The sequence below is a fragment of the Dermochelys coriacea genome, chromosome 6 (genome assembly GCF_009764565.3).
Source record: "Dermochelys coriacea isolate rDerCor1 chromosome 6, rDerCor1.pri.v4, whole genome shotgun sequence".
Taxonomy (NCBI): domain Eukaryota; kingdom Metazoa; phylum Chordata; order Testudines; family Dermochelyidae; genus Dermochelys; species Dermochelys coriacea.
This window is the reverse complement of record NC_050073.1, coordinates 59247483-59260537: the sequence shown is the minus strand read 5'-3', so window position 1 is coordinate 59260537 and position 13055 is coordinate 59247483. Positions and strand designations below refer to the sequence as shown.

At 43.5% G+C, this 13055-nt stretch overlaps 1 protein-coding gene across 4 annotated transcripts in view; it reads right to left on the bottom strand.

Moving 5' to 3' along the window:
* Positions 1 to 8956: 8956 nt before the first annotated feature.
* The window catches only part of RAD51B (RAD51 paralog B), a 634909-nt gene continuing 630810 nt past the window's right edge, over positions 8957 to 13055 (bottom strand). For all 4 annotated transcript variants that reach the window (XM_043517414.1, XM_038405609.2, XM_043517417.1 and 1 more), the window contains one exon: positions 8957 to 9275. In XM_043517414.1, coding sequence (XP_043373349.1) covers positions 9139 to 9275 — 137 coding nt within the window. In that variant the 3' untranslated portion in view covers positions 8957 to 9138. The remainder of the gene's footprint in view (positions 9276 to 13055) is intronic.

Below are 13055 nucleotides of genomic sequence, written 5' to 3'. Positions count from 1 at the left end.
ACCCAATTTTCTGGCATTGCCCTGTCTTTGTGTAGTGGAATAATTTTTGAATGCCACAGCCGCTCAATGCCAAAATTTCAGGGAATGTTCTAAGCATATGTGGTCAAAACCTTACTGGTTAGGGGGGTGGGGGGTGGGAAACGGGACTAGAAAACCAAAAGAGGGAGGTAATAGGGGACTCATGATGCCCAGCTCTTTAGTACTGTCACAGCTTCAAGCACCTCTGCCATTGCATCAAACTAGTTGATGACACCCATTAATGCCTTTCAGCCTCATAATACTCCATTTAATCTCTGCCTATCCTCCCAACAGAGTTTAACATGTTGACACCTGGATTGTCTTATCTCAGGGGTGGGCAAACTTTTTGGCCAGAGGGCCATATCGGGGTGTGAAACGGTATGGAAGGCCAGGTAGGGAAGGCTGTGCCTCCCCAAACAGCCTGGCTCCTGCCCCCATCTGCCCCCTCCCACTTCCCGCCCCCCTGCCTGCCTCCCTCAAGACCCCCAACCCATCCAACACCCCCCGCCGTTCCTTGTCTCCTGACTGCCCTCTCCCAGGATCCCCGCCCCCTAACTGCCCCCTGGGAACCCAACCCCCATCTAAGCCCCCCACTCCCCATCCCCTGACTGCCCCCCCCAGAACCTCTGCCCTATCCAACCACTCCATTCCCTATCCCTTGCCCACCCCCTCCCAAACCTCCACCCCATCCAACTGCCCCCTGTCCCCTAACTACCCCCCCGGGACTCCCTGCCCCTTATCCAACCCCCTGGCTTTTTTTCTATACTTTTTCTTTACAAAATCATCAATTAAGTCATCGTAAGTAATACTTTGTAAAGAGGCACTTTCAATTGTCAATATTGCCAAACTTGTCAAATGTTCCTGACTCATCGTATTTCACAAATAATTTTTAATTTGTTTCAATACAGAAAAAGAACATTCACCAATAGGACAGGTATTGTTAAAAATATTTTCAGAATGGTTTTTACATTTGGAAAGGTTGCCTGCAAACCATCACGTACAAGTCTATACAAATCAACTGGTGATCTCGAAGCATAGACCTCATAATTTTTGATAAAATGAATGAAATGTTTCACTTCATCTTCAAAAAGATTTGTATCTATGTCCTCAGTAGAATTCACTTAATTTCTTACTGTAGTGGCTTTAGCATTTTTGTCTATACTTTTGTCAAAAAACACGCAAAATAAATCAACAGTTTTCTTTAGAGATTCACCTCTACTCTGCAATTGCACTATTACTGTGTCACAAATAACATTGACAGTCTCAACGATAATCTTTTTCGCTTTTAAATTGATTTCATTGTCTCTAGTTTCATCAAAAAATAACTTCCTGCTTTTTTTACATTTCTCATCAGATATATCAGGGGAACCTATATTTTCTGTTAATGTTAGTGCCTTTGCTTCCCCCGAGCTATAGTCATTTTGAACTTCCATGACAAAACTTTTAACTGAGGCTAACAATTGTGCAGCATTCAATTCATTTGTATCCACCTTTTGCAGTGATTTCCTAATGGCATTAATTCTTTGAAGTAAACGGTTCCACAAAAGAGTAAAAACAGCAATACTGTACTTTTCAAACATTTCTGCTAAGGATTTTGCTTCAGTTTTTGCACACCGGTTTTCAGAATTTGATGTGGCTATGTCTAATAAGGTTTTCTTTATATCATAGCAGCTCATTTTCAAAGCCAAAACAGCATCTGCACAAGCAGACCACCTGGTATCACAAAGTCTTTTGACTATCTAATGTTTTGTATTTGCCTGCTCCAGACGTGATTGTAGCATACTCCACCGATTCATGGAAACCGAAAAAAAAGGCATACGCATTTTGAACAAAGTCAAAAAAATGTGTAGCTCCCTCACAAGATTCGGCTGCAATGTTGCAGATTAAATTTAAGGTTTCAGAGTAGCAGCCGTGTTAGTCTGTATTCGCAAAAAGAAAAGGAGTACTTGTGGCACCTTAGAGACTAACAAATTTATTAGAGCATAAGCTTTCGTGAGCTACAGCTCACTTCATCGGATGCAGCTCATGAAAGCTTATGCTCTAATAAATTTGTTAGTCTCTAAGGTGCCACAAGTACTCCTTTTCTTTTTATTAAATTTAAGGACTGTCTGGAACATGGTATGAATAAAGCAGAGGGGTTTGCATTGTTCAGTCTTGCCTATAGACCTGATTATTTTCCTGCCATATTTGCAGTGTTATCAAAGCTCTGCCCACACAATTTTTGATGCCCAAATCTAAATTTGCAATGATTTCCAAAACAGTTGTCTCTAGACACTCAGAAGTGTGGGATTTTAGCGGGACAAAACAAAGAAAACGCTCTACAACATCACCATTGCCAGTCACATATCTTAAAATTAGTGTTAATTCGTCTCCATGATTCACATCTGGTGTTGAATCGACTATTATGGAATAGTACTTGTCATCCTTTACTTCATCAGTGAATTGGATTCTGAGCTGCTCTGCCATTATAGTGATGAATTCATTGTAGGTTTGGTGCATTAAAAAGTTGGTCTTCCCTGAGCCACAATACTGATAATTTTTCAAATGGTGTCTGAAAAAATCATCAAATTCACTAAGATACTCAAGGCAGGTTAAAAAATTACCTTTTTGATTTGACAATGATGACTCATCATGTCCTCTTAGAGATAGTCCCAAAGAAGACAGCAGTTTGACCATGGCAAGAACACATCTCAGTACTTTCCTCCAATAAGCACACTCCTTTTTAAACTGAACCGATAACACAGAATCAATTCTTCCAGATACTTTACACCTTTAAACGAACTTACACACACAGCATTAATATGAGCTTTGGAAGTTTCATGATCAGCAATATGTCTTGCAACATTTCTCCAATTAGAGTGCCCATCAACAAATGCTTGTTTTCCTTTACTATGGTCAGGGAATAATCTGCAAACATAACAGTAGACTGCCTTAGTTGTTTCCGGAAAAAAAATCAACCAAATTCTCATGTCTGTCGTTCCATTTTTCTTCATCCTCAGAAAACGGGACTCATGAAGACCTATAAATTGCTTTTGTTCTGCAACCTCACACTCATTTCTCAAATTTTCCATATTACCTACATTTTTCGGTTTATTTACTAAAAATATTCCATCATATCCAATGAAACAGATTTTGGCCATAATGCAATATCTTTAGGGTAGGTTTCTTCCCTTAGTCTGACAAAATTACCAATATTTTGTAGTTCTATTGTCACTTCAGAGTCCACTTGTTCAACTTTTGCAATCATTGTGGTATCCCAACAACTCAGGAAGTGATCAGATACTTCAAATTTTTCCTCCCCCATACTTTTTGATGAATGTCCACTAGTCAATACTTCAGGCTTTTTAAAATAAGATGACAAACTGTCTTTGTGCTTAGCTTAGTCTTCTTGCCTCACCTTCATTTTTTTCAAAAAGAAAAGGAGTACTTGTGGCACCTTAGAGACTAACAAATTTATTTGAGCATAAGCTTTCGTGAGCTACAGCTCACTTCAAAGTGAGCTGTAGCTCACGAAAGCTTATGCTCAAATAAATTTGTTAGTCTCTAAGGTGCCACAAGTACTCCTTTTCTTTTTGCGAATACAGACTAACACGGCTGCTACTCTGAAACCTTCATTTTTTTGCGTTTTTGACTGCCAGACTCAGTGTTGCTTCATTGTTACTAAAAAACTGACCTTTATTTTAGACAGATTAAAAATGTCTGAAAGAGCAGGGCAGAGCCACAGATGGGCCTCACTGGGCCATGTTAATCCCACGTTTTTATCAGGCTCTCTAAAAATGGGATTTTTAACCATTACATACTAGTGACAAATCACAGGCATTGTTGCAAAGTGCGGGGGAGGGTGCTTTTGTTCAATTGGATAATTGGTCAAGCAGACAGACTTTGATTGGCAAATGACAATTTCCCTTAGTTGCTGTTATGCTATTGCTGAGACAGCGAAAAAAATGGCAAAGCAAAATTCTTTGCTAGACTACTTCAAAAAAACAAGTTTGGAGCACAGTTCGCAGACTGCAGAAAGCCTGGACTGCCCCGCAACTTGCAAGGCTTATTAAATTCAGTCATTTGTCAGATTTGTCCTGCATTTTGGGGCCCCCTGTCGCTGGGGGCCCCACACCACCGCACGGTCTGTTTCACGGGAAATCTACCACTGGTGAGGAGGTGTGGTGGGCATTGCAGGGAATCCCAGAAATATAGGGAGACGGTGGCACACAGGGAGCTGGTGGGAGGTAATGGAGCGGTGCAAGAAGTCCTTATTGTGTGCAATGCGCTTGGCCTATCAAAACCACAAATTGTGCAGCCCCCTACTTACGGGCCAGCTGAGCAGCCAGGCTCCCGGAGTGCATGTGTGAGGTGGATTATTTTACTGTAAAAGTGTGATGCAATCCATGCCATATCCCTTTTGGGCTATGAGCCTGTCTGCTGCTGTTGGCATTGGGCAGTAGCTGGGTGGTACAGTGGAGTCAGGCATGCTTCCTTTTGAATCTGTGTTGAAGCAATGCCCAAGCACATTAATAGGGGGCACTATTCTGATGTCATTCAGATGAGATGAAAATCAGAGGCACTCACTAGTTGTGAAAAGAAAAGGAGTACTTGTGGCACCTTAGAGACTAACAAATTTATTAGAGCATAAGCTTTCGTGAGCTACAGCTCACTTCATCATTTGCAAATGCATCCGATGAAGTGAGCTGTAGCTCACGAAAGCTTATGCTCTAATAAATTTGTTAGTCTCTAAGGTGCCACAAGTACTCCTTTTCTTTTTGCGAATACAGACTAACACGGCTGCTACTCTGAAACCTGTCACTAGTTGTGGTTATTACAGAGCCCAACGCATTACCAGCAATAGTTGGTTTGTTAACCCTAGCATTCTGGCCAAATTTCAACTCTGCTATTTGTATCTTTCCTATGTAAAATTGTCCCTGTAAATACATTTGTGTATAGACATCTTCCCTTCTTGTCTTCAACAGCTGTGTAGCGTTGCTAGGCACTGTTAAGTGGCTGCCATGTTGCAACTCAGACCTGGCTGCATTTCAGTGATGGATGAAGTGAGTGCTGTGAAAAGAATTTTCAAAGCACTTTGGCTCCTTTACAGTGGAAGGTGCTATGGAAATGTACAAACAGGCCTTTATCTTAACTGGGGCATGATGTCATAGAGAAGAAAAGGACATTAGCAGGTCATAGGCCTGGGGGCGTAGTGGGACATAGAAGAAACAGGAGGAAGCTGTCCTTGAGTGATCTAATTTTCTCTCACCCTCTTTCCTCTACAAGTGCTGGAATGAACTGCTACATGCTGGTTTGGCTCCTGACTGGCCTCAGAAGTTGTTTGTACAGTGTGAGAAGCCTTCAAAAAGTCAGTTTAACTCAGTATGTGCCCTTTTGCATATCTGCTTACAGACGAATTTGGATAGGGGAGGAAAAGAGAAAAGAAATCAGTCCAGGCCTTTTGAACTACAAACCTGTTGTGGTCCCTTTCACACAATAAATCATGTTCATGCTTTCATGCTCTTTTTTTGCTCACCCATAGTGGAAACAAATCTGTTCAACTGGCAATTAATTTCTTAGAGAGAACCTGATCCAATTAGTGCAGGAAGTGGCTGGTGGATTTTACTATTGTCCTTAGAGAGGAGAAAGGAGACGGCTGCAGCAGTCTAGTTGCAAGATTCATAGCATGGGATGCAGCAGGAATTGAGTACATCATGTGTTTGTAGGGCCATGGAATCACAAGAATAGGAACAGAAGAGAATTATTGGTTCATCTGGTTAATTTCCTTGCAAAGGCAGGCTTCTCTGGTAATATGGGCTTGGTTGTGACATTTATGCCACAGCTCTGTCTGTGCGGTGGTGGTGCAGAACTGGCCAGGCCCAGCAGAAACACTGGAGAGATTCGCAAAAAGAAAAGGAGTACCCGTGGCACCTTAGAGACTAACAAATTTATTAGAGCATAAGCTTTCGTGAGCTACAGCTCACTTCATCGGATGCATTTCAGATTGCTCTCACTGGTGCACCAGCTCCACCCTGCTAGTGCAGAGGGGGATAGAGCTCTGACCCTGGCTCCCCACCATCCATTTTCGTCACCTTAATCCCAAGGGGGAGCAGTAGTCAGCAGGTCTCTGGGCTTTCCAGGGGATGAACAAGGAGTACAGGGACTGTTATTCAGGGTGTGCTGAGGCCATCACATTACAGAAGGGGAAGTATAATTATTAAGGTTTGAAAATGTAGGGGATGTTAGAGAGACAAGGTGGGCGAAGTAATATCTTTTATTCACACCGCTTGTCTCGTTAATAGCCTGCGAACGGCACAGCTACAACATCACTGCATACAATAATGTTAATAAAACACTCTAACTCCTTAGAAATATTAAAAAGCTTAGTGCCCCCCCAAATCAGAACATTCCTATAATGCAGGAGAAATTAGTTAAACAATCCTTGCATTTCAACATTTAAAAAATATGTGCTCCCCTCCTCTACCTCCCCCCCCAAAACAACAAGGCGTTTTAAGCCTAAACAGATCCTGGCTGTTTCTTGGCGACCTGAATGCTTCTCGATGGAATTTTCCCTGCCCTTCAGCCTTTTGTAGTTCTGAAAGGTCCTGGACTCAGGCATGTGACTGCAAGAGCCAGAGCTGGTGCAAGGCATAAGCAGACTAAGCAATTGCTTAGGACCCTGAGCAGCTCAAGGCGGGGGCCCTATTCGCTTTTTAGTGTGTGTATGTGGAATATTCCTGCTTAGGGCCCCCAGTGGGCTAACACCGCCTCTGGTAAAAGCAGAAACACTTCTGCGTCTGAGTGTGCTACCAAACATTTATAAGCTACTCACGTGAAATGGGTACATACTAGCCCAGCGGGACCTTATTAAAAAGCAGCCATGGCAGACAACATCGTCAAGCTGAAAACTTCGACTTTGGTTTAAAAATAAAAAAGCCTTCTCAAAGTACCCAACAATAACACAACAGCCAGGGAGTTTCTCTTCCCCAAGAAGCATTTTGGAAATTTTATGAAATAGCCTATTGAAATGGAACAACATGCTTGGCAACTATAGCAATGGCTACTTCCAGAGAGAGGAGTGTGTGAGAGAGAGAGTGTGTATGCAGAGCACTCTTCTCCAGGTTGCTCTCCCAATTTACTCAGTAAGAAGGAAGATTATTTTCTGTGCCCCATCCCATGCTTAGCCTCTCTGCTGGGACTGCCAACGTGAGTGTCAATAAGTGAGACATGCCATGGCATTTTTGAGATGGGAGCAATTGTCCACTAAGAACTGGACTGAGACTATTGCCAATGGAGGATTACTGCACAGGTCTATGGGGCCATGCCTAGGGGTTCCCACAGCGGCCCTGGGGATGGAGGAGCTCTTGCTCCCCGTCACTGCCAGAGCTTCTCCAGTCTTGGAGCTGCAGCGGGGGGTGGCAGAAAGGAGTGAGTTGGGAACGGGGATGCAATGGAAGGGGTGGAATGGGAGTGGGGTTCACGGGGCGGAGTGGGGCAGGGCTATGGGTAGATTGGGGAGGGGCCATGGGTGAGGCCACAGGTGGAAGGAGCGAAGCAGCAGGAGGAAGGGGTGGGGCGGGGCCACAGTTCTGGCATCAGCCCCCCACCTTGCTTTGGCCCAGGGCCCAAAGAGACCTTAATCCACCTCTGCTATTGGCTCATTTCACAAAGACCACCCAACAGCCAGCAAATGGTAATGACTTTCACTCACTGTCGACGTTGGCTGGAGTGGAATGGCCCTAAAGGGAAAACCTCTCTTCATCCATTTTTCTGGATTCCTCTTTTGCATTTCATCACTTGGTTTCCTCTTTTTGATCAATGTACAGTGTGTTCAATGTCACGCCAGAGCGGGAAGAGCAAAGCACTCTGAAAAATGGTGGCCCTCATCCGATACTGGACAACATCATGTCTGTTTTTTGTCCCAGTACTAGATAGTGGACAAACCACCCCAAAAGAGAGCTGTCCAGTTCAAAACCAGATGAGTGATCTCCCTAGTTGTGGAGAGATGGGCATGGTTTGTGCTTGCAGAGAATTAGGAGCCAGGAATTTGTAATCCCAGCTCAGGCCATGTCTATGCTACAGTGACGCAGTTACAATGCCGCAGCTGTGCCACTGTAGTGAAAACATTTCCTACATTGACAGAAGGGCTTTCGCCATTGCTGTAATAAATCCATCTCTCTTCCATCAACCTAGCTGCGTCTACAGTGAGGGTTAGGTTGCTCTAACCATGTTGCATAGGCTGCAAAAGTTTTTACTTCCCTGAGTGCTGTAGCTAGGCCGACCTAATTTTTAGGTGTAGACCAGGTGTGATCTTGAATAGGTCAAGTTTTCTGATTCTGTTTTCCCACCTGTAAAATGGGTAACAATTGCTTTCCTTCCTTGCAGTGGTGTTGTGAATGTAAAGTGTTTTGAAGGTGGAAAAAGCTGACCTGTGGACATACACACTAATCTTCTAGAATTTATCCACGAGAAGGATGAGACTGCAATCATTGCTACACTTTCTCCCTCAACCCTGAATTGCCACAAGCCTATGTTTAGATTTCACTATGATACACAACAGACTAAAAGAAAAAGAGGACTTGTGGCACCTTAGAGACTAACAAATTTATTTGAGCATAAGCTTTCGTGAACTACAGCTCACTTCATCGGATGCATTCAGTGGAAAATACAGGCTAAGATTATTCTAAAGTACATCATAGACTCAAGAGCCACTGAACTGCTGTGCTTTAGTCAAACCAACTGGTGGATTCAGCATTTCCCTGGAGATTGTGAACTGACATTTTAGGACTAATTGAATTCCCCTCTCACTCTTGGAAGTCTTCCAGGTCAGGAAGCCCATTGGCAAGGCCATGGTAAGATGAGGATGCATGTGATACCACAGCCTAAGTACCAATTTTAGAGCACCAATCCGGCATCTCTCTTCAGCATGTCACCTAAATTAACCAGAACTAACACAGAATTTTTATATCACTAAATACAATATGGCTACTCATGTACAAAGAACAAGAACCACATTCAAAGTCACTCTGTTCAGAGGTAAAAGAAGAAGCAATTCCACAAAGTGATTCATAGGAATTTAAAGAAATCACATTAGGAAAAATATCTATGTCATGCCTCTCTCCAGCTGAGACACATTCTTCTTCATATCGGTTGTGTTAGCTTGAGGGTCTCAGCAGTGGAACTGGGGAAGCCATCGTTCAAGATATTGGTCCTCACTCTTATGGCCTGCAGTACAGGACTGGAGCCTTCCCAGCTGGCATCTGGGTGGTCATTTCCATCTGAAATACACAATGAAGAAGGCCAATGAATCATGGAATGCACTTGGATCATGACCAAATGGTAGCATTTCCCCTAGTGCAGAGACAAGACGTATTGTGTGCTTCAGCCAATCAGAAATCTGGTTTACCCATGAAAGCAAAGCACATTAAACTTTTCAGTGTAAGCCAGTTTCTGACTGGCTGAAGCTGAATTTACTTATTTGATTTTTAACTTTTAATCAATGAATAATGATCACGTCTCCAGCAGCCTGATTGGGTGTCTTGGGGCCTTGCAGTCACTGGATTGTTTGGCTTGCAACAACACATGCAAAAGTACTGTAGGTCTAGCTGCTTTTTCTAGTTTGTCTGATTGGCTTGTTCAGAGTTTATGATGCTCCTCACAGAGGCAAACTCCCACACTGGGCATCTAGGTGATAGGGTCAAACTGCCCCTTCTCTGATTCCCCCAATCAATCCCTTTGTCTATAAACCAAACCTTAGCCTGATCCAATCCCTTCAACCATTCTTCACTAGATCATTGAAGTCAATGAAGCTATGCCAATTTGCACCTGCTGAGGATCTGGCCCTACATGTATCAGTCAAGGTCCACATTTAGGCTGTCTTTGCAGAGACCTCCTGCTGAGAGGGATGTAACCCACTCCACTCATCTACCCAATTTCCATATTACAGGTTATAGTCTAAAGGTAAAAGTGCTTTTAAAAAAATGTCCGAGGGTTAGACGGTACCTTCAGGGCTCACAAATTATTTTCCAACTTTTAATCAAACTGCTGTGAATACAGACCAAGTATTGTTGCTCACCAATACCTTCAGTGTTTCATCCCTCTTGAAACAGTAACAGTTGGCACGTTAATAAATGGATTGATAGACTTGTCTAAATGTACTTTCCTTAAGTACCTCTATATCATCTACTGAAATACAATGAAATACTTAACTTCTCACAGTACATACTCTCCACTGAATCACTGTCCCTAATGCCTCCTCACCCAGCTGGAGTCAGCTGGGGGATTCCTCCCACTCTCTTTCTCTCTCCAGTGGTAAAGCATATCAGTGCCACAGAATACTTTTCAGAGTAGCAGCCGTGTTAGTCTGTATTTGCAAAAAGAAAAGGAGTACTTGTGGCACCTTAGAGACTAACAAATTTATTAGAGCATAAGCTTTCGTGAGCTACAGCTCACTTCATCGGATGCATTTGGTGGCAGTGGTGTCTTGAAGATAGCTGGGAGTGCTGGTAATGTAGGGCCTGAGGAGGGAGTCTACATAGCCAGACAATCCTGCTGTCAGGGTGCCAATGCCTGAGATGATGGGGCGTCCAGGATTTCCAGGTTTATAGATCTTGGGTAGCAGATAGAATACCCCAGGTCGGGGTTCTAGGGGTGTGTCTGTGCGGATTTGTTCTTGTGCTTTTTCAGGGAGTTTCTTCAGATGGACATCATCCCGAAAGGACTGAAGGTAAAAAATCCATTACAATCTACATACCACACAGACTATGCTGACAGCTTGTGCCACACACTCTCAAAGAAACTGCGGAACCACCTGATCAACATCCTCTACAGCAAATAGGGAAAGATTAAGAATGAGCTCTCAAAACTGGATACTCTCATAAAGAACCAACCTTCCACACAAACTTCCTCGTGGCTGGACTTTACAAAAACTAGACAAGCCATTTACAACACACACTTTGCTTCTCTACAAAAGAAAAAGGACACTAAGCTATCTAAACTACTACATGCCACAAGGGGCCACAACAGTGGTTCCCGTAACCCACCCAGCAATATTGTTAATCTATCCAACTATACTCTTAGCCCAGCAGAAGAATCTGTCCTACCTCGGGGCCTCTCCTTTTGCCCCTCCACCCCCACGAACATGATACAGTTCTGTGGTGACCTGGAATCCTATTTTCGACGTCTCCGACTCAAGGAATATTTCCAACACACCTCTGACCAACATATTAACCCACAGAGACCTTCCTACCAACACTACAAAAAGAAGGATTCTGGGTGGACTCCTCCTGAAGGTCAAAACAGCAGCCTGGACTTCTACATAGAGTGCTTCCGCCGACGTGCACGAGCTGAAATTGTGGAAAAGCAGCATCGCTTGCCCCATAACCTCAGCCATGCAGAACACAATGCCATCCACAGCCTCAGAAACAACTCTCAGAGTAGCAGCCTTGTTAGTCTGTATTCGCAAAAAGAAAAGCAGTACTTGTGGCACCTTAGAGACTAACAAATTTATTAGAGCATAAGCTTTCGTGAGCTACAGCTCACTTCATTGGATGCAGTGAGCTGTAGCTCACGAAAGCTTATGCTCTAATAAATTTGTTAGTCTCTAAGATGCCATAAGTACTGCTTTTCTAGAAACAACTCTGACATCATAATCAAAAAGGCTGACAAAGGAGGTGCTGTCGTCATCATGAATAGGTCGGAGTACGAACAAGAGGCTACTAGGCAGCTCTCCAACACCACTTTCTACAAGCCATTACCCTCTGATCCCACTGAGAGTTACCAAAAGAAACTACAGCATTTGCTCAAGAAACTCCCTGAAAAAGCACAAGAACAAATCCGCACAGACACACCCCTAGAACCCCGACCTGGGGTATTCTATCTGCTACCCAAGATCCATAAACCGGGAAATCCTGGACGCCCCATCATCTCAGGCATTGGCACCCTGACAGCAGGATTGTCTGGCTATGTAGACTCCCTCCTCAGGCCCTACGTTACCAGCACTCCCAACTATCTTCGAGACACCACTGCCACCAAATGCATCCGATGAAGTGAGCTGTAGCTCACGAAAGCTTATGCTCTAATAAATTTGTTAGTCTCTAAGGTGCCACAAGTACTCCTTTTCTTTTTACAGAATCCTTTGTCCAGGTCATGCCAATAGCCAGAACACCTCATGGCTTGTCTATCAGACCAATCTATGGAGTTATACGCTCTGGTCACCATAGCATCTAGGCACTAAATACATCAGTAAGCTAAATGGACTCTGCTTTTGTCATCCTAGGATATTCCTCTGCTCCCTTCTGTGATTTACATCCCTCTGCACTGGTATCCAGATCCAAAGTTTTACATTAGACTTTGAAGACTAACTATTAGATTTTAAACAGTGGAGGTGAATTTATATAGGCAATGAAGGCTGTCCGCATTCCATCCTATGCGCCCTTCACAATCCACTGGGCTGAGAGCTATCTGCGACTGCCTTCCCAGTAAGACTATCTGAACAGTCTCTGTCGAACAATATGGGGTACTCTTTCCTCTCTGGAGAACACTCTGCCTTTATTCACAGAGTGGTTGAATCTCTTCAAAGCTCAACTTCTTTCTCCCCTAGGGAGCTACAGTTTGCTACTTCTGCTCTTAATTGGGGTCTTAGAAAACTAGACTTCCACACAGGAATCTTTGTGGCCAATTAGGACTTTGTCTCGTGTACTTGCTAAAACTTCCACTCCCCTCAGCGTTCTGCCTGGCTGCTGCCCCCCACCTCAGACTCAATCCCATTTCAGCGGTGCTAGACATATATAGTGTGTGAAGTGCTTGGAGAATAAACATGCTATATAAATGTAGAGATGTTATATTATTATGATTAACTACAGCATGTAGCAGATGTACTGTTATCTTTTGGGAAGAGATAACCATAATGAGAGTACTCTTTAAGATCATCTTGATCTATGCTGTAGGCAGATGAAGAGGTGAGATAATGAAAGAGCACCCAGCAATTATCAGAACGAAAATATCCCAGGTAATAATGAATCATCAGTCAGAGCACGTCCTCCTGTTTGACAGAGGAA